The sequence below is a fragment of the Tubulanus polymorphus genome, chromosome 7 (assembly GCF_964204645.1).
Source record: "Tubulanus polymorphus chromosome 7, tnTubPoly1.2, whole genome shotgun sequence".
In the NCBI taxonomy this organism is placed as follows: domain Eukaryota; kingdom Metazoa; phylum Nemertea; class Palaeonemertea; order Tubulaniformes; family Tubulanidae; genus Tubulanus; species Tubulanus polymorphus.
Genome location: NC_134031.1, coordinates 5,740,888 through 5,761,758, shown reverse-complemented (window position 1 = coordinate 5,761,758; position 20,871 = coordinate 5,740,888). Strand labels below are relative to the sequence as shown.

Sequence of the window (20,871 nt, the reverse complement as noted above, 5' to 3'; positions counted from 1 at the left end):
TAAATAAAAATTGAAATATTTAATGCGCTTTTGTTCAAAGAATCAGGGCTGTTGCTTGAAAGGTGGTCGAGGTTAATCTTCTGGGGCCAGTTGCGCAGTCATGACTTAAGTCGAAAAGTTGTCTTAAATCTTAAGACTGGTCTTAAGTTGTTAGATTGCCTATAGAACTAAGTTGGTCTTGGACTGGTCTTAAGTCTAGGCCATGACTATGCAACCGGCCCCTGCAGATTATTTAAACAGTAACAATGAAAGTTTTTACACTTGAGTGACTAGCCCCCTGTATTCTAAATAGTCTGCAAGGGTTTTTAATCAAAGATGACCACCGACACAAACTTAGATATACCTGGTTGCCTCATAATGTCACACTTTCCAATGAAATCAAGATTTTCCTTCATGACGAAGATTACAATGATCGTATACAATTCGATTGTGGGGCTTTACATCAATGTACAGTTGACAGATTTGAGAGTTTCCTTTGACAATGAAGAATGTCTGAAAATGGTAGAGCTGAATGATAGTCAACTGTAATATTTCCAACTAATGGCAATACACTAGACTTGGCTCAAGTCAGACTTTGGGACCATGAATATTTGTACGAGTTGAATGACCACCTCTAGGTTGATTAGATGAGGGCAGTCTACTGTATTATCAGAGATGATATAAACCCTGGTTGAAGATGTAGTCGTCCAGACGAATTGCAAAAGAAAACTACTAAAATTTTTTACGAAGAAGATTATTTTAAGCTTTAATTTGGATAGAACGTTTAATTCCAGCTCTAATACCAGATAATTCACCTCCGTATCGAGTCGTCTCAGTTCTTACTTCACGAACCTGAAATGGATAAATGAATAAGCGAACATTTACTTACATAACATTTCAAGATACAGCAGTTGAATACATTAGGCTCATCTGCTTCTCTTCGGACCACAACGGTGTTAAAGTGCTTAACAAAGTGAGGCGAATAAGCAAACATTATTTGATTTGAAAATGAACTATATTTCCGTAATCGGGAAGTCAAAATTGGCAGATTATTGAGCAGTATAATGTAATGGTTGCTATCGGGTGATTGCAGCAATTTCAATCTTGTTTAGTTGAAAATTAGACGTTAACTTATGGGGAAACTGGAACCTTTTAGAAACGATCTTCAGAGAACGAGTAAATAAATATGTTTGTTATAACCGATAGTTCTTTACTCCTTATGGATTAAGACAATAGTGGAACCTCATTACAAGACACTGCAGGCACCGAAGAATCGGTTAATTATAACCAATAGTTCTATCATATTCTATGTGACACTCTTGGACAGCAGGGAACCAGAAAATCTGTTTGTGGGCCAAATTCCGGTCAGTTATATCTGATGAATTGTTATTACAGAATTTCTGTTGTCTCTGTCAAAATTTTCAGAACATTATCAGAAGTGTATTCATGAATCAAAGTGGAATAATATTCTTGTACCTGTCCTTTTCGTCTGATTTTAGCCTTTCTGAATTTCATACGATGTTTGACGCGAGGATTTCTCTGTTCTTTCTTGCGGTGAGGAGTTAAACCTTTGTTTTTCTCGATCTGTAAAATAATAATAATACAAGCTGATTTCCATATCCGTTACCCTGCTCAGCACCACTCGGGGAGGGGGATGATGTTCGAGGTTTCTTTTTCCCTATTGATAGGAAAAAGGCTAGAGCAGAACATTCCTAACATTTAACGCTGCAATAGTTAATAAAATTGATAAAATCAAATTACCTGTTTATTAATCGCTCTACGTCCGATTTCCTCCTCCTCCCCCTCTACATCTTTATCATCTTCACCACCATATGATATATGATCATTTTCGTCCCCTTCATCGTCAATATCCGGCCTACTTTGTCCACGGCCGGCTTTCATCATCTGGTAATATTCCAGCGCCGCTTTTTCATCCGTTGTCTCAAATTTGGCGTCGTCTGCTGCTGACCGAGATTTTCCAACCATCGACTTAAAAACCGAAACAATCATAAATCACAGAATGAAACTAATGAATCTGAATTATTAAAGCCATCGTTAATGTGTACAGCAGTGTTATCCATCTTGACTTGGATCCAGTTCCATGAAAAACTTGCGTTTGCTGATATTCAAAATATGACCAATAGCAACTGAACGGAAGATTTGAATCAAAAGTCTTTCGCCAAACTGGACCCAGATGATAGCATTCTTTAGAGTTATAAATACATCAATTACAGTAGTTATTAATGTAATTTCATTATCTAACTTGAATCATTTGAAGTCGAATTATCTCTAAACTTGACATTATTGCCAAATTTGAACTAATTCATTTTTAGTTGCGAGTCTACAGTCTCGAGTACATAGACACCGGTGCCTGGCCCAATTAAAGTTACCGTAAGTCTATCATATCGTGCTTACCGATGGTTTAAAAGATATTTCCTCTTCAAAATCTTCATCGCCGTCATCTCCACTTTCGTCATCGTCGTCGCTGCTAATCAATTCTGATAATTTGCGTCGTTTCGCGTCTGGTTCGATCTTTTTCGTTTTTCTTACGCGAAGTTTCGATTTAGCTGACGTGCGTCTGTGAATAATATACGATGACCATTCATAGGTAACAAAGAATCTCGTGTAGTACGAACATCAATTCATGACAAGCTCATACTCACTTTGCCGTTGTGAATTTAACTTGCTTTTTCAATTGTTTCTTGACACCTCCGCTTTTCTCCTTATCAGCTTTAATTCGTATCGTTTCGCCTTTTTCCAATTTTTCGAGTATCAGGTCGATTTGAGGCTTCATTTGGATATCTAATGGTTCTATTTGTTTCAGAAGCTGAAAGGGAAAATAGGCAAATTTGTCTTTAATGGGGCATTTGAACTGCTTCGCTGTTTGCTATGGAGGTAATTGGTGACCAGGTACAATGATATGTACAATTCAGAATTTGGTCTGATCAGGATTTTACTTGTAATCAATGTATGTAAATGCATGATGTTTAGACATCGCGTACAAGACCACTATTGCGTTGTGAATGACAATTGAATGGGTATCGCGTGCAAATTACTCACAAATACTGATAACTCAACTTACATTTCTGTACTGCACGATTCTCGCGATGACCGGATGGTTGTGAATCGGCACGAGTTTCGCTTTCAACATCAAATAGAAACTTATATTGATACAATAACTGCAAAAATATCGAAAAAAAAAAATTCACTCAAATTTTCAAATAAACATTCGACAAATATTTGCTTCATTATGCCATCAAATGAATGCATAATGCTTCTTATATCCGAGTCTTCAGACCTAACTAGACTAGTCGAAATGTATCGAAAATCGAAATAGAGTGAAACTCACTTGAGATTAAGCATGAATTTGTTGTGAATGTAATCGGCGCCTTTCCCCGGCGGCACCACTCCCGATTTCACTAAGTTCTGAAGCGGATAAAATCGATCTTTCACTTCTCGCAGGTATGTTTTATAGTCGGCGATCAAGTCCAACAGTTCCGGCGATTCTTTCTTCAACAATTCCAACTTTTCGCGTTTCGTCAACTTGGACAGATCCTTTTTGATTTTCAGTTTCTCCGTCGGTTCGATCTCGGGTTTCTTTTCGGGAGCCTGAGGAAAAGATCAAACACTAAAACTCGTAAACAAAACAATCTAACGGTAATCAATTCAATTAGAATTTTCTCAAACCGCACTATTTACTGGTTACAATGGATCATGTATTAAGTCATGGTCCTACAGATCAGTCATTCATGGATATAAGGTTTTCAAGATATAATGAGTTTTCAAGGAGTTCTTAAAGAGAAAATTTCAAGTTTCGAGGAAAAATGATTGTTCTAATTGTAAGCACTTCTATCCTATACATTACATGAACTCAATTTCTAGTTCAGTAACCGCCTAAATTGGTTAAAAAAAAACCTGGTCCAAACTGTACCGATTTAGGTGTAGGCTGTACAACTTAAAAGTAGACAAAAATCACCCTATTTCTCAAATTTGAAGGAGTTCTTGGCATTTTCTTAACTCAAAGGAGTTCCAAGCAACTTTAAGAGCATTCAGCACCTTTAAGAGTTTTTGAAGGATCAAGGAGTCTTAGGGACCCTGAAAGTTATCTTTCATGTATGGTTGTGCCTCTACTAGTTACCTTAATGATTTAATAGTTTTAAATCAAGAAATCTTATGAGATTATCATCAGATTTGTTTCTCAAAGTGAAAGGGAAAAGAAAATCATAAGTTGCATTTCTGGGTGCTGGGATCCTAACTATAAAGATCAACTTCAATATCATAACATTACTATCAATCAAATTATGGCCTGGGAGTTTATATAAACTTACTTTGAATATATCGAAACCAAAATCTTGATCGTCCAACTGTTCAACCATACGTTTTTGGATGGCTAACGCTTCCTGTTCTTCGAGTTCAGCGACTCCGGCCTCTTCTTCATCACTGATTACTGAACAATATCATAAACGCAAATATTAGAATACATGAGAGCCCTTTAAACGGGGACCAGATCAGTCATTCCTTGATGTAAGGTATTTTCAAAAATCCTCATCCCAACTGTCCCGATTTATGCATAGTCTTATAGTCTACTGTACAACTACATGTGCAAACATTTCTAATTGCCTATTTCTCAAACTTGAAGGAGTTTTAGATGAGTTTTGGGCATTTTGCTCAGATAAAAGGAATTTCAAGCACCTTTTTAAACATTTTCAGTTTAGGAGCATTTCCCAATTTCGTTTTCCATAACTTATCCATCCCCCAGATAAAAGGTAAATTTACCATACCCTTAAGATGCACATCCCAACCTAGAACTGACAATGTGTAGGCACATTCAAAGTTAAAAGTACCAATTCATCGAGAAAGGGTTTTCATGAGGTTTGTTTCCAGGGCCATAAATTCAACTCACGTCTGTCGTCTTCGTCTGCATCGGCTCCAAAGAATCGACTTCTCTGTTTGCCCCACGCTTTATCGTTCAGCAGATCTATCGGTCGCGAATTGATAAATAGAAGAAAAAAAACAAAGTTATAAACGACACGCGAACAGCACGATTAAAAGATTTCTAAGAACTTAGTCTCGCTGTTTACCGTCGTCATCGACGTCTTCGATATCGCTGGCCATTTCTTCGTGTCGTTTGTGAGATTTGAGCATCGATAACTGTTGTTTGTAACGCTGGAATTCTTCATCGTCTTCATCATCGTCACCATCATCATCGTCACTAAATTCCATAAGCGCCTCCTATAAATCGATACACGAACTACTGATTAAGCACATTTTGAATGATGATAAAGTATTGTATTGTACAGATTAGTATTGCCTCGAACGAGGTACCTGTTCATCTTGTTCTTCGTCTTTCCTCGACAACGAGCTACTTTTATCCAAGAGAACCTTAAGACAAAAAACATAATTCACGAATGATTTATTTGTAGTACGAGTGAGGATTTATTTTATGAAAAAAGGTTTCCACCAACTGAACATCTTAAATCAAAGCGGCCAATTTTGTAGACTGGTGTTAATTTCGACCAGCAGTGTTTTCAATAAAAGCCAGGTCCCAGACCCGTCTGTGGTTTGTAAAGGTCCCGCCTGTTTTTTCAAACCAGCTTTCATTTCCGGGACTGTGACAAATTATGGGACCCTCCTGTTTTTCAAAGGGACCTGGCTTGTTAATTTCTTATTGAAAACACTGACCAGGCAGTAAACTCAATCAACAATGATCTGTCGGTTAAATTCTAGACACTATAGTTACAAATCTACAATGTAGGCCTATATACAACCCTAATACAGTTAACCTCGACTAACTCAGAAAATCTGGGAATGGCAAAATTAGTCCGAGGTAAGGAAAGCGAGTCCAAGGATAGGAAAATTTGTTCAGAAGTCAGAAAACGATTTTTCATTTTTGTCCCGAGATAGTCGAAAGTTGGCCAACTTTCGACTATCTCGGGACAAAAATGTGCGAGTAAGGCGTGGTTTACTGTGTACCGGTATTTAGTAACTTGACTGCTGCTTAGTCAGTAACCAGACTGTGGCTTAGTAAACAACAGTAACTGGTCTATCGTTGAGACAGTTACTAGACCGACGTTTAGTCGGTAGCCGGACAGTGGTTAAGCCCCTAAGTGAACTTAGGTTTATTACACAATCGGATATTTTCACATTGAAGGTGATGTATAATTCGATTATAAAAGCTTCACACCAATGATTTACTAACATCACTCATGTGTACCAGTTGTGATTTCGCAAAAACCTATAAAAACTCTGGTGCTCCAAGAATGTTTACGATCACAATGTTAACGATCACAACCAGGCTTTTTTTTACTTAGGATGTCATTTCCACACAAACATCACATGACAATCATAATATCATAAATGTTCATCGTTTGTTAACAATTCCAAACCTAATTGACATAATAACCCATTTCCCATGATAACTGGCGTTTGAATCACCCAATAACTTAGTGAACTGGTAATTACCAGGCGTTAAGAGGCCTCCCTAGCTTTCATATGTTGACAAATACTTAGCCGTACTGAAATACCAGCACAACAAAACCACCTCAAAATGCAAGGTCTACATGAATTAACCCTTATAGTGCTGCATCTACACTGCAGTACAGTGTAGAAATCGGTTATGGACATGGCTGATGCACCCTGCTGTGGTGTAGACGCACTTCAGCAGTATGTCTGTTATACAGCGCACTGGGATGGACATTTTCATAATTTTTTGAAATTATCTCCAGCATCTCCAAGGCTAAAAATTGGTCAGCTAATAACTGAAAGCATTATAATCACTCAATTATAGTTATATATATAGTTATAGTTGTATCAAATATCGATATTTATTCTTTTCTACAGCCCGTATTCCGAAAAAAGTAGGGATACCAATGATAAGATCGTCTGCTTTTCAGGCTAGATTAGATCAGCTTTTATTTTCTAACTAGGCCTATAATCAATCACAATCTCATAAACATAATCATACAGGATACGTGGGCAGAGTCATTTATTAACATATTGTAAAGCTACAATTACACAAATCTGTTTTCATAGCTTGTCGTCCCTTCCAAACATAATTTAAAAAATTCGGCCTACGTCTTGACTCTTCATTTCAGTAGAAGTTTACCCGGGTAGCAGACACATAAAGAAAATCAACATCACCTTATCGCGTCTCGAGTGAAATTCGTCGATATCATCGGCGAACATGTCCTCTGCGTTAGGATTAGGCGCCTTCTCGTAAGCTCGCTCATCGTCCGAGTCGTAAACCTCTACTTTCGCCCGACCATCTTTAACTTTGCCCCTTTAGAGAAAAATATTCACTGTAAGTTCTAGTTAGTTACCTAATCGTTGGTGGTAAGCTTTTTATAATCGGATGGGCTTATACCAACGTTAGGGATGACAAGGACCAAAACACGGTTGAAAAAAGTAACACTTCAAAAATATACTTTCTATTCACTTCAGTCCACAATTAATGGCTTAATTCACAAACTAACACAGGTACCTTTCGAAATAATCCAATTTTATGTATGTTTCGAGTGATTAATCAACATTATTTTGAGAAATTAATTAATTTCTCCACAAATTTTGCCATTGGCCGCCATTTCTCTGTATTGCACATGTGGCATGATAAGACAAGGGGACCTACAAGGATTTATATAAAACTTCCAAGACGAAACGACAATTTTTATTTTTGATGGGTTTTCCAACTTTTATTTCAAGTCTTCGTGTTTTCCATAATAAATAATAAAATAATAAATTTCTGGTAAAAGAAAAATGTGAATAAGTGTTGATTTTTTAATTTTTTTAAATTTCGTCGTTTCGCTTTGTTAGTTTGTGCTGTTGTCCTGGCCTCAGTCCACAGGTGCCAGCACCTCCAGTAATTTTCAAAATGGCAGCTGTTGACTGGACGGAAATTTACTCTCACTTTACGGCCGATTTGCACATGGATTAAGATCGTCAGGTGAGGTGTTATAGGTATCAGACAAACTACGAATCTGTTGTGCGTCGATTACAACAAAAATGAGACAGATATCTTAAGAGACAATGAAATGCCAGGCAAATTACTCGTCAGTCAAATTGGCTGACGAAGATTTCATACAAAAATGACCTTCCCATTCCTGACTGTGGTTTGTGAAAATATCCGATCGTGAAACTAAACCACAGTCAGGTTACTGACTATGTAAGTTCAGGACCTTTGAATTGGAAACTGTCTCTGCTGATGACCCAATAAGAATAACAGAAATATCTAAGCGTTGCGAACGGACGGAAATAAGCGATCAATATAATTCAATAAAGCTTTATTGCATTCAAGTTGACAAACTGGGAAGAGGAGAACAGGGAAGTAGATTTTGTGTTAGCCCTCTGTCAGCTGCATTGTTTTCAACCTTAAACAGGGACAGGGTCAACAAAATTTTCAAAACCTCCTATTAGTTCAGTTAGTTCTCATTTTGACAAGATTTTTTCATTATTGATTGCGAGTGCCGTTCATTGCCTGTTCTTTTAGCGAGCGTTTCATTTCTTCTTTTTATACTGATTGCCTGGGCTACGTTTTCAATCTTGATGCCGATGGTGATGAACAGCGTGAGTTCCACTGGCCGCCATTGATCATCGGTTTGAAGATTATGCCAGTTGAATTACTATTAGAGATGACTAATAATGCCACTGAATTAATCTTACCTTTTCTTCCCCATGTTTTTGAGTGTTTGAATGAAGATATGCGATTTACGGGCGATTTTACACGTGCGTTTCTATATTTATTTTTTCAAACCCGGAAGTAAACCGGAAGTCGAATCCGTTACTGAGTCCACTAACCGCGAATTAGGAAAATGCGTCGGATGCTATAAAATCCGGATGCGGACTCGGTACTTTTCGTCCTGAGTAGCGAGTAAGTTAAATCGAACGCTCTGCTTCACCGAATTGATTCACCTATTCAACAGTTTAAATCGGATTTATGCATCGATTCGATGAAGTAGTCTCATCAAAACCGATATTTTTTCTAGTTTAGCTGAGTGGCCCCCATCTGATTTTTGCCTGGCGTTGTTTAAACGTCGTCGGTTTCCCATTCGCGAACTAAGACTTCCTCATTCCATTCACCAACCAACACTCAATCACTATCAATCATCAGAGCAGAGCGTATTGTGTGTGTAAAAATAATGCGGTGCGTCGATAAATTACGCCAGCGAAATTATACTCATTGACATCAAATTCATGCGGCATTATTGATGGTTGTATTGTGAGACGAGCGACAATAATGGCAGCAACAGAGGAAGAATCACTGGTAAGTGTTAAAAGGTCCACTCTCCATCCAAGGTTTACTTTTAGGGATGTGGCCTTGGTTTTTACGTATTTTTCGGAAAATATCCCGGTCAAAAAGTGTTTGACGTATAAATTTATTTTCGTAGAAGTTGAGGGTGGATTCCGTGGGAAGCATCGAGTTGCTGCAAATGGCTGGACAACCGGTAGGTCTACCTCCCGACGCTCACAGCGTCGACGAAAACGTTTTCGCCGATGAGCCGAAATCGAACGAACACTCGGGAGAATTGCGTAATTGCGCGTCCGATCCCGCGGAATGGATGAAACAACCGTTGATAATTCAGAAAAACGGACACGTCGTTGACTACGCGGACGTCGGCACGATCTCGTCGCAATCTTCGTGTCGACAAATATTGCTGGACGAAGTTGTTCCGTGTAACTCGACCATCGATATTAACAAATTGGACGAGGAAAACGTCGAAGGTGAGTGATAGTTTTGATGAATGTAACAGTAGAAAGTCAAGGACCCTAAAATTCGGTGATTCTTTAAAAACTTCCTAAATGGAAAAATGCTTTTATAGGTACTGGCAGAATTTTTAGTAAGAAATTAAGAAGCCAGGTCCCTTCGAAAAACAGGAGGGTCCCATAATATGTCACGGTCCCTGAAAGGAAAGCTGGTTTGAAAAAACAGGTGGGTCCTTAAAAACGACAGACGGGTCTGGGCCCCGGGACTTGGCTCTTATTGAAAACACTGACTGGTACTTGAAATACCTTTAATTTGAGCAAAATGTCAAAAACTCCCTCAAATTTGAGAAATAGGCAATTAGAAATTACTTTCTAGTTTGTAGTTGTACAGTAAACTACGCTTGAATCAGTACAGTTTGGACCAGGATCTTTTTACCCTATTAGGCGGTTACTTCATGAAAAAACTGAGTGTAGTAGACTCTGTGTCAAGGATGAAAAATTGCCCATAAAACCACTACTGAATTAACGGTTTACTAAGATAAACAGTATGTACCGATTTAGTGGGAGTCTACTGTGATTTTGGGTTATTAAAGTGATGCGAAGACTTCCTTGAAATATGAAATTTTCTCCTTGAAAATTCCTTATATTCAGGAATGTCCGATTTGTAGGGAGTAAACGTGCCAGTGAAATGAGGTTCCGGTACTGGCGCCGCTGTTGTTGGAAACAAGGGTCTGCTTCGTTCCCCGGTGGTTTCTCAGTTACACTTCAGCATTTTCAATTATCAAATTCGAAACAACTTTTCTCATAGGTAAATCGATTTTCAGTCAAATCTATACCGTACGCTCAGTGGTTAAGTCAATGTTATACCGGTTGGATTTTGGTTTTCGAATCCAGTTGAAATTCATCAAAAGTGACCTAATTTTCAGTTCACCTGCTACTCTTCATTATTATGACAAAGTCAGCCGGTAGAGGGGTATTATTTGATATGAATCTAGTTGAATAGACTCCAGTAGAATACCCACAGAACCGAATGGCTCGGATTATCTTGTGCCCCAGAAAAAAAAATTATAACCCATCGTAAAACTGAACTTTTCACCAGACATTTTAACTAAATTCTTCATGTGCTTTTTTTAAATGTTTTGTAAGATGTTTTTAGCTTAATGTTTTTATTTGTAAAGCCATTTTTGGATTAAGGCGCTATATAAATATTGTATAATAATAATAATAATAATAATCGTCGGTCCTTATTGGTCCTGCCTGATCCGAGGCAAGCCACTAGTGACCCTAGGGCCTAGAAGGTTTTGTTTTTATAGAATGGGCATAGTTTACCAAAGCCAAGACAAAAAGTATTTGAAGGTGTTATTTCGCCCATTTACTCTCTCCCACTTAAGGATACCATTTTGACTCAATTGTTCAGGTAAATATATAAAGAAGTTTATACGGTCTGTTTATGTTTCATTTTCTGAACAGCGAATGCGATTCGTTCGTTTTGGAGTCTGGAGACGTTCACGTCGAAGTTTCGCGGCAAGAAAAAAGAAGATAAGAAACTGCCGCGTAGAATTCGTCGTTACTACAAAGACCAGGACGAGTTGATTCGCTGTTTCAAAACGAGCATCTCCGATAACGACGACGATGGCGCCATCGACGACAAACGGCGTAAAATGGAACGAACGGCTGGGATTTTAGCGAAAGCGTCACTAGTTCTCAATATAGTAAGTACCGCTAGCAATGGAAGAGACTAAATCTCTTGAGCCTGTAAGATTAAATAAAAGCCTTCGCCACTTACCTGGAGGAGGAAGAACTGAGGAATTTTTGTCCTTTTAAAAAAGTCAGGAAGTAGTCAAAAAAATTTGTTTAAAAGGAAAGCTAACAATTTAATTAGGGAAACGTCAGGGAAATTAGTTGAGATGCTGACCTCGATTATTTTGATATTCGAATTGACCATCTTTATTACTACATCTACTACCAGAATACTAGCCTGGACCCAGTTCCGCAGTGCTGTGTTAAGATTTGACTCGGGGTTAACTCATCGAAAAAGAACTAATTTTAACTCAAGAGTTAACCCTTACTCACAACCTGGAATATAACGTACATGTCAGTGCAAGTCAAAATCACATATCCCTGATCTAAGTCAAATCAACTCATCGATTATGACTCACTCGCCAGAGGTATTTCTTCCTTGTAAACCGGGTTTTTTCACGACAAACTTGAAAAATAGAAGGGCACTTCTACAAATCTTGAGTACCACTCAAGCAGTGGCCTGGATCCGGCCCTGTCATTTCATATGGGAAATTTTAGAATTCCTTTAAAAATATATGAGCTGAAAGTCGGAATATTTACTTGGCTAGCTAACTACTTGGGTCTGTCGTAATAAAAACTCTGGTCGCTCCTACTGATGTTCTGAAAGTTCTACTTTTATCTGGAAAAAACAGGAAAAGCTGAGAAAATTTATTAAGATTGCTAGATTGTGCGTATAATGAAACAGTTTCCGTTTCAAGTTTTACGTATTTGATTGTGTGAGGCCTAATTGAATCGATTCTAAGCGGATCAAGTCGGGGTAAATAACGTACACGTCACTCAAGAAATGGACATTAAGGGAATTGTCAGGAAAAATGCGAATCAAATAAAAGTGCCTATCCTGAATTCTTTGAGAGATACACGCTGAAAATAAGCCCGAACAAGAGAACTGTCTGTCTATACACCGGTATTTCATTTCAAATGCACAGATGTTTGAAGCCATAACGCTGTCAATATTACCTGTTCATTAATGGTTTCATTAACAGAGGAATGGCAGCTGGAGTAACGCATCGATTTTTAATTCGTTTTTTACACTGCAATAAAATAAGCTGGCACTTGCATTTTGTGTTTCATGTGTTATAATGCATGGTTTCAAAAGCACCGCTCTGATATATGGTAACATGAACGGTTTTTTTCGGTAAAAGTTATGAACTTTGAGATTCAATGTTTTAATTGAGACTTCAAAAGTGAAATTCAAAAGTGGTCGGTCTGAAGTTCTTAGATTAGCTACCGAGCTAAAATGGTCTTCGGGGCTGGTCTTAGATCTAAACCTTAACCGCGCAACTGGCCCCAACACGCAAAAATTATCTTGTACCAAAATTGAAATACGGGACACACTTAAGTAGAGAAGTATTGACAAAAACCTTGCTGATTGAAGTAGTTTCGTAAACTGGCTTCAATTTTACTTCTGGTTTGTTGATAATCCCACGAGGGTTCTTACGGGTAATTCAATCTGCAAATGAATTCAAAATATGACAGCAGAGCTGCCAACTGTTCCTGATTTTCAGTGTTTGTTACAATTTTATTACGAGAAATACTGATTTGATTTGTTCGATGCATACAGAAATGTGAACAATATTACTGAGGGTCTTACTATTTTGATTGCTGATTAATTTGAACATTTCTTTCATATTTCGATGAAATGTTACTGAACAAAATTCAATTTGTTACTGATAGCACTTTCCAGAGGTTGTTCCAGTGAACAATTGACTGAACAAGGATCAGTATCAACAACCCAATCAACAATCAATAAAATCCAAGCCAGCTTATGAGCCCTGAGCAAATGACAGAAAAATGTCACCATTGAAATATCTCGAGCTGTTACGAGCTTCACGATGCCTCCATTTAATTGAAAATTGAATTGACATGAGTTTAAGCTGTCAAAAACTATCCCTGAATATGGTTTTCTAGGCTTACATCGAGTAAAACATCTTTCTCTGACATTTTTGTATGTATTTGAAATTTTGCTCCGTTTTTTCAGGTGTTATTAGCAGCTAAACTAGCCGCAGCGATTCTATCAAATTCATTGTCTGTGATATCTAGTCTGGTAGACAGTATTGTTGATCTTATATCGGGTATCGTTATTTGGTATACGAGCAGAGCTGTGAAAAAACGTAATCATTACTCATATCCTCAAGGTTCGTATTATCGCACAAAAAAACCCCGGGGCTGGTTTTATAGACTGGTATTACCTTTAATCCGGGGGCTAGCTTAATTCATTTTCAATTGATTTAGCCCTGGGGTTAAAGGTAATTCCGGTCTACAAAGAACCGTGGGTCTTGGCTTAAGCCAAGCTCGACAGGTCGACCTGCGACCCGATCAGATCGTCGTAAGAACAGCGGTAGTAAACTCATGACTGCTGATAGCCGATTTGTTTGTCTCGCGATCGTTACAGCGCTCAGATCGACTATGTCTCGATCATTGTCGAGTCCAAAAAATCATGTGACGCAACACTCGTCGCTGATTGGCTACGACATTAAGATCGGTGGTAGAAAATAGAACTTGATCTATCCTCACGATGTGGCTTACAATCGGTCTGCGGTCAATCATTCCCGATTTAAGAATCGCAGACTCGCTTCCGTTCGATCGGACGATCTGATCGCGCCTTGGTCGACCTGAGCTTGGCTTTATAGGCCCATAAAGTTTGAAATTAAACTTCTACGTCATGTCGATAAAGTTAGTTTAATGCTGGAAATTTAACTTTAAAACCATTCTTAAGACATTTTCAATATATTTTGAAACTAATCCCGTACAGCAATCATGACTGTACCCAACTGCACACAACTGGCCTCCTGCAGATTTTATGTACCGGTATGTCAAAGAACTCTGGATTAGGACCGAGTGCGCAGCCTATGGACTACAATCGGGTCAAAATTTCAACTGACATAAAGAGTTTACCGTGTTTAACTAGCAGTAGCGAGTTGGGTACAGTCTACTGTGAAAGTAGTTTACTGATTTATTTGGTGCCGGTAGCAGTGTATTGCAATCAGATAGGAAAACTTTATCTGATTGCAATCAGATGCTTTGAAAAGTACTTAGTTGGGACCTACTAAGGACTACTCTTGTCAATAAAGCTTGCTTCATTCATTGAAAGCATTCTATGATGAAAAAGATCCCTTATTTTTCTGTATTTCTTATGTATTTGCCGATGATATTATGAAGTTATCCTCTTATCGTTTGTTGCCTGTAGAGTGCGTTATGAATATGCTCGTCGTGTTTTTCAGGACGAACAAGACTTGAACCTGTTAGTATTATGATCCTGTCCGCCATCATGTCGGTAGCTTCCGTTCAGTTGATCGGGCAGTCGATACAGACTACAGTCACAATGGTCGGGCTTCCGGGTCAAGAGGGCGCACCTGTCATGGATATTCCTACTATAGTTATTCTCGTATTTACAATAGGTAAATGAAATAATTGATACTTATATTTATGACTAATGAGTTGAGTTGGAGTTTCTCAACGCGCATATTGATGAACAACAGCTTTTCTAGCTCTTCATTTTTCCGGAGTTTAGTCTAATAATACATGTAATAAAATTCGTAGAGGAGCCGTAATACATGTATTTAAATTCATAGAGGAGCCTTATTAACGGGGTGTAGAATAAATGCAACGAAACAAGTGGTGCTATATAGGTTAACTATCTTATTTGATGCACCAGCTTTCAATACTAGTAGTATAACTATAATTATAACTATAACTATGATTTAAACTCAACAGTAATCTGTCTTGTCGCTAAATTCATTTCTAGAAACCAAAGAATCTAACTGATGATGATAATCATCATTATCATTATTATTATTATCATTATTATTATCATTTACTATTATTTTCCGTTTATTGTTACAACTCATTGCTACTATCATTACTATTATTATTATCACCCTTTAGTGTAATTATCAGTATACGTGCATTTATTAATTTTTGATCACCGTCAAATGTCACTGTCATTTCATTTATAATTGTAATTGCTTGTAATGTCCTCTGGACCTTAGCATGTATTTATTTTGTATACCATTGACTTGTTTAATAAAATCAATTTGTACTAAAGAAAAAAACTACTAGTAGTACTGGATAGCGAAATGTTAGCAGAATTACAGTTGGCATCAAAGCAGATTGTTCCCATTTATGTATGCCTATACTTGTACTGTATTTATGAATACATATACATGTATATGTACAGTCAAACTTGCTCAGTTTAAATCAGTCTTATCCTAATTTTGATTCAATTTGTGTATTATTAAACCCTTTTAGTGCGTCTACACATTTGAAAAATTGGATCATTTTCTGAGCATCTCGAGTGATTCTGAAAATTTTCAGGAATTATTTACCACTATTTGCGGTACTTTCTTTAAGGGTGGGTCTTGCGACGGTAGAAATCTGAGGTCTCGATTGAATTTGTTCCTCTGTTTTTCAGTATCAAAACTTGTGTTGTTTTTGGTTTGTCAGCGTTGGAAATCACCGTTATCGGAAGCTTTAGCTCAAGACCATCGTAACGACGTACTCTCGAATATTGTTGCGCTTGTATGTGGATATATAGGTAAGTGATTGATAAAAAAGTGCAGAGAAAAGTTCCTGCGCAAATTAAAGAACTGTAGAGACAACTGCAAAGAAAAGCTGCTGTTTGTCTTGAGTTTCTATGGGACAGCCACCAGAACCTACACCAAAGTTTTGCTTGCAGCCCTCGCATTGCCAAATCTACCCTTTTCAAATTAAGTGCATATTCCGATTTCAAGGTCCACCCCTTCAAAGAATCCTAGATCCGCCCTTGCGCAATCTCTGCTAAAGTTGAATGCGCATTGAACGTTTCTCATGAATTTACTTGCAGCTTTTAAATTATGGAAGTATGCAGATCCTATAGGTGCTATAGTAATCAGTGTATACATCTTTATCACGTGGTGGGCTACTGGATTAAGTGAGTACAAACAAAATATCTATGGTATAACATTCAGGGGTCAGTTGCTCAAAGGTTGGGTTAAGATAACCAGCGGATAAATACCCTAGAAACAATGACCTTTAAATTGTCACTACTGGACAACTCTACCCAACTTTTGAGCAACTGGCTGCTGATTTAACTGTTGAGTTATTGATGCATTTCTCTTCCTTGAATTAGATTGACCTCATGTAAAACTGATGAGTATTCAGGTTTCTTAAACTCTAAGAGTTTTTTCTGAAAACAAAATGAAGAGAGTCTCTTGAAAATTTATGAATTTCAATATTTTTTTTCAAATTGAGAAGAATATTTGTGAAACTTCTTGAATACCAGAGTATATGGTCAGAATATGTATATGTATAAGGATAGAATCTGTGAATAATGGTTTTATTTCTTAAAAAGCGCTCAACATTTTTAAGAAAAAGCTCTTGTTAACAATAGATGAAATTGACATAATTAATAGATATAAAATTAGTTACCCGGTACGATAGCATTCTCTTAACTGACAGAGTGATTTATCAAGTTGACTGCTGAAGTGTGAGGTGAAGACTACTGGATAACATTGGCCTTTAGTTATTAAATCTTATTTTCGAAATGAAATGTGATTATATTTTTATCTCGTATGTTTAGAGCAAATCAAGATGTTAACCGGTTACACGGCGCAGCCCGACTTTCTCAAACGCGTCACGTGGCTGTGTTTGCATCACCACGACGACATTCGCTACATCGACACGGTGCGCGCGTTCCACTTTGGCACGAACTTCCTCGTTGAGGTTGACATCGTGTTGCCGGAGGGCATGTCGCTGAAGGACGCGCACGACATCGGCGAGCCGCTGCAGCAGAAGATCGAAAAACTTCCGAATGTCGAACGGTGTTTCGTGCACCTCGACTACGAGGTCGAACACGATCCAACGAAAGAACACAAAGTCGTTTGAGAATCAAATATCAGAACCAAAAATATTACCGTCTACCAGTATTTTGTATCGTGTGTGAATCTAAATGAGTTTTAATTTGTGGTAAGCCGCATCCTCCCCCGGCAGGGATTCGAACCTGATCATGGCATCAAGACTCGCCACGGTACGAAACCTTGCCACGATAGCCCATGTGCGCAGCTTGGATGATGTCATTATTGGCCAATCAGCAATTCCGTTTTATTTTAGCCCGGGTTTTTCAATTTATAGTTTACCCATAAAATTTGTCCCTGCGATTATACAACGGTCAATCTGATTTCATGTCGCTAGTTTTCTTACGCTAAACCTGTGTGTGTATACCTGCGCATTCGGTCTAGTGCGGCGTGGTTTCGTACCATGGCTGAGTCTAGCGATGCCATCAGGTCCGAATCCCTGCCGACGGGAGGATGGGTATGCTGTTTTTGTATGTTATATGTGAAATGCGCCGGTAACTGATATCGGAATACCTCCACAGTCAAACCCGCTTAATCTAGATTATCGCTTTCATCCAGAAACGTTGTATTACAACAGAGTCAAGTCGATAAAAATTCTTAATTCGATTTGATGTTCAATGAATTGAGATTTGCTAATCTCAGCCTATTTGTGTTAAAAACAATTGTGAAGATTGTAACAGAGAGAATGGCGGCCTATAGCACCCAGTTCAACGGTTCATTTTCTTTCAGTCTGACCAATATCTGCGGATAGGGTCCAGCACCCAGTTCAACGGTTCATTTTCTTTCAGTCTGACCAATATCTGCGGATAGGGTCCAGCACCCAGTTCAACGGTTCATTTTCTTTCAGTCTGACCAATATCTGCGGATAGGGTCCAGCACCCAGTTCAACGGTTCATTTTCTTTCAGTCTGACCAATATCTGCGGATAGGGTCCAGCACCCAGTTCAACGGTTCATTTTCTTTCAGTCTGACCAATATCTGCGGATATGGGTCCAGCAGTGATGCAGACACTCCTTGAAATTATCTCTATTATAACTCCTCATATCCAGGGTCCAGTTCCACAGTTCCGAGTTAAGATTTAACTCTGAGTAAACTTATAGAAAATTAGCGAACTTTAACTCAGAAGAGTTAACTCTAACTCTAACAACTGCAGAACTGGGTCCAGGAACGACCGATCCGTAGGGACCCTGTCATTACGGGCGACCATATCATGAATTGAATCACTCCTGTTTGATTTTGTTAATGAATTTACTCGAAGTTCATAAATGTAACAAGAAGACAAATTTGATGCACTAGTAACTAACGATACACCGCGCCACGGTGTAGACGCACTAAAGTGGTATTCCCGTTATTCAACACACTAGGGTGGAATTTTTTAAAATTTTCAAATTATCTCTAGCACTATAGGGTATTAAATAGTCAGCACTGAAAGGGTTAAAAACACCTCAGATTGTAGATCTTATTTGCAGTAGATTCCTGCTTTGCCTCAGATTATCGGGTACACAAAGTCAAAATATTTGAAACATTTCTATTGAAAATCATTGTGATGACGATCCATCATTGCTCGGACCAACCCGGAGTTCGTTTGCCTTGGGGAAAAGATTTTTCGGTCCCACCAATTCTGCAGCCAAGCGGTGTTGATTATTGTATTTATGTAAATGTATTCAAAAGGAATGCTTACTTCAAGCAGATTAATTTCAATGGTTCAAAATAATCCGGATTAAGCGGGTATGACTGTTTTTTTATTTTATTTTTAACCATTTATAGTATGATTAGTGCCAATTCTTGTGTTCTGTGTGAAACGGTTTTTAATCGGTCCATGATTATGTTGTGTCTTGACCAATCAGATCTGTGAAAACGTGTCAATCGACCGCATTGGTCTCTAATGCATTCTCTCTCTCAGAAGAAAAAAAATATTCCGATATAGAAATTCTCAATTCAGTCGGGTACTGTAATTAACTCATATTTTGTACAGTTTATACTAACGCGCTTATCAGGCGGAAAACCTTAGAAAGAAATTGCCCAATTCCTTCAAGGTACATTTTCACTTAACCAGTATGAGAATTTTTTGTTTTAACTCTTTAAAGAAGTACCCGGTAACTTGTAAGAATTTTTTTGTTTTACTTTAAGATGTGACGAGTTTGTGTTATTCTATTGTATTTAAAAATGGATTTTTTTTGTATGAGCTTTATTCAATTGGTCTAAAGGGTAATTCTTAGCCTATAAATTATATATATATATATATATATATATATATATATATATATATATATATATATATTTTATATATATTTCAGAGAATGGTTAGGTTATTGCGGCAGTTTGTGATATATTATCACTGAAAAGTGGTTCTCAAATATTGTATTATGTTATAGTGGTTATTATGTATGCAATTCGTAAAACTAGGCCTAGGCAGATTTTGCCATTTTTCGCAAACATTTTACCTCGGAGGAGCAAAGAATTCCACATTTTCGGAGCTGCCACCTGTCCCTGATTTTCGGTATTTGTCACTATTTTATAACGAGAAATACCGTTATAAAAATATAATTTGATTTGTACAGAAATCTGAAAGATATTACTGAAGGTCTTATCATTGATTAATGATTAATCGAAGATTTTCTTTCATACATCAATGAAATGTTACTGAAAAAAATTCAATTCGTTACTGATAGCACTTTTCAGAAGTTGGCAGCCCTGAATATTTTTTTTTTGTGTTATTGATTATTGTTGATGGTTGTAGTAATTCGTGATTTTTTTCATGCAGCATTATTCGGCAGGTCTTCGGTTAATTTACTTGCATTGAGTATATTTACACCTCCAGCAGCGACGAAGCAAAACCATTCGGGTCTATGATTTCTGAGAATGAAAATTGAAATTGTTGTACGTACGAAATATTCTTTATATTTCAATAAAATACTAACTTTGTGTAATTCTATTCGTCGCGAGTGATTGATTTCTAGGTTTCTTTTTAACAATTTATTTCCAACTGTTTCGACTGTCACACAAGTCTTCTTCAGGTGTTGATTCAATATGGTGAACATGTAGGGCTTTAGGAGTTAATGTTTAAGATCAAAATGTTGGCCTTGACGTTTTTGCAGTAAACTTTCACACAGATTAAATGAAGAAATGCCACACTTCGAACTTAAAATTATACGATCAAATTTATTATTAGGAAACCACAACGTTTCGGCTATTGACTAACAGCCATCATCAGGTGGAATGATGATGGCTGTTAGTCAACAGCCGAAACGTTGTGGTTTCATAATAATAAATTTGATCATATAATTTAAATTCGAAGTGTGGCATTTCTTCAATTATCTACAGTATACACGGATTATAGTGTTTATTTGACAACTTTCACACAGATTATTACTCGACCAAAATTCGAACCTGTAAACTTTAAAATGACACCGGTATGAGGCAGTCCTTAAAAAGGTAGTTTCCTAAACGACATGTGGAGTGGCCGGTTTTACCCTTCAAAACCATGTCAAAAGGTACATACGTCGGGTTTTAAGAGGATTGAAGTTTTGTTGAAGTTTGCTTCATCTTCCGCAGCGATGGATCGT

General features: G+C 37.7%; 2 protein-coding genes across 2 annotated transcripts; one reads left to right on the top strand and one right to left on the bottom strand.

Annotated features, from left to right (window-relative positions):
* Nucleotides 1–717: 717 nt before the first annotated feature.
* On the bottom strand, nt 718–8,744 carry LOC141908203 (something about silencing protein 10-like). Its single transcript, XM_074798115.1, has 13 exons — nt 8,635–8,744; nt 7,120–7,258; nt 5,305–5,361; nt 5,061–5,211; nt 4,883–4,957; nt 4,308–4,426; nt 3,329–3,588; nt 3,062–3,158; nt 2,643–2,806; nt 2,395–2,557; nt 1,741–1,968; nt 1,456–1,563; nt 718–831 (listed from the first exon to the last, which is right to left on the bottom strand). Exons 1-13 carry the CDS (start codon nt 8,646–8,648, stop codon nt 739–741), a joined length of 1,668 nt encoding a protein of 555 aa, XP_074654216.1. The 5' UTR covers nt 8,649–8,744; the 3' UTR covers nt 718–738.
* A 72-nt stretch (nt 8,745–8,816) lies between these two features.
* Nucleotides 8,817–19,517, top strand: LOC141908619 (uncharacterized). The gene is made up of 9 exons (XM_074798723.1): nt 8,817–8,842; nt 8,958–9,235; nt 9,360–9,693; nt 11,146–11,387; nt 13,454–13,610; nt 14,697–14,873; nt 15,887–16,009; nt 16,298–16,384; nt 17,033–19,517. The coding sequence occupies exons 2-9, from the start codon at nt 9,209–9,211 to the stop codon at nt 17,335–17,337; spliced, it is 1,452 nt and encodes a 483-aa protein (XP_074654824.1). The 5' UTR covers nt 8,817–8,842; nt 8,958–9,208; the 3' UTR covers nt 17,338–19,517.
* Nucleotides 19,518–20,871: the final 1,354 nt, after the last annotated feature.

Excerpts from the sequence above, each read along its gene's own strand:
- LOC141908203 (XM_074798115.1), bottom strand. Across the intron at positions 5,362-7,119 it reads TTCACTCGAGACGCGATAAG|GTTCTCTTGGATAAAAGTAG; the intron begins GTGATGTTGATT and ends TTTTGTCTTAAG. Across the intron at positions 5,212-5,304 it reads ACGAAGAACAAGATGAACAG|GAGGCGCTTATGGAATTTAG; the intron begins GTACCTCGTTCG and ends ATCGATTTATAG.
- LOC141908619 (XM_074798723.1), top strand. The coding sequence starts at position 9,209 with ATGGCAGCAACAGAGGAAGAATCACTG. Across the intron at positions 9,694-11,145 it reads GGACGAGGAAAACGTCGAAG|CGAATGCGATTCGTTCGTTT; the intron begins GTGAGTGATAGT and ends TTTTCTGAACAG. Across the intron at positions 11,388-13,453 it reads CGTCACTAGTTCTCAATATA|GTGTTATTAGCAGCTAAACT; the intron begins GTAAGTACCGCT and ends CCGTTTTTTCAG.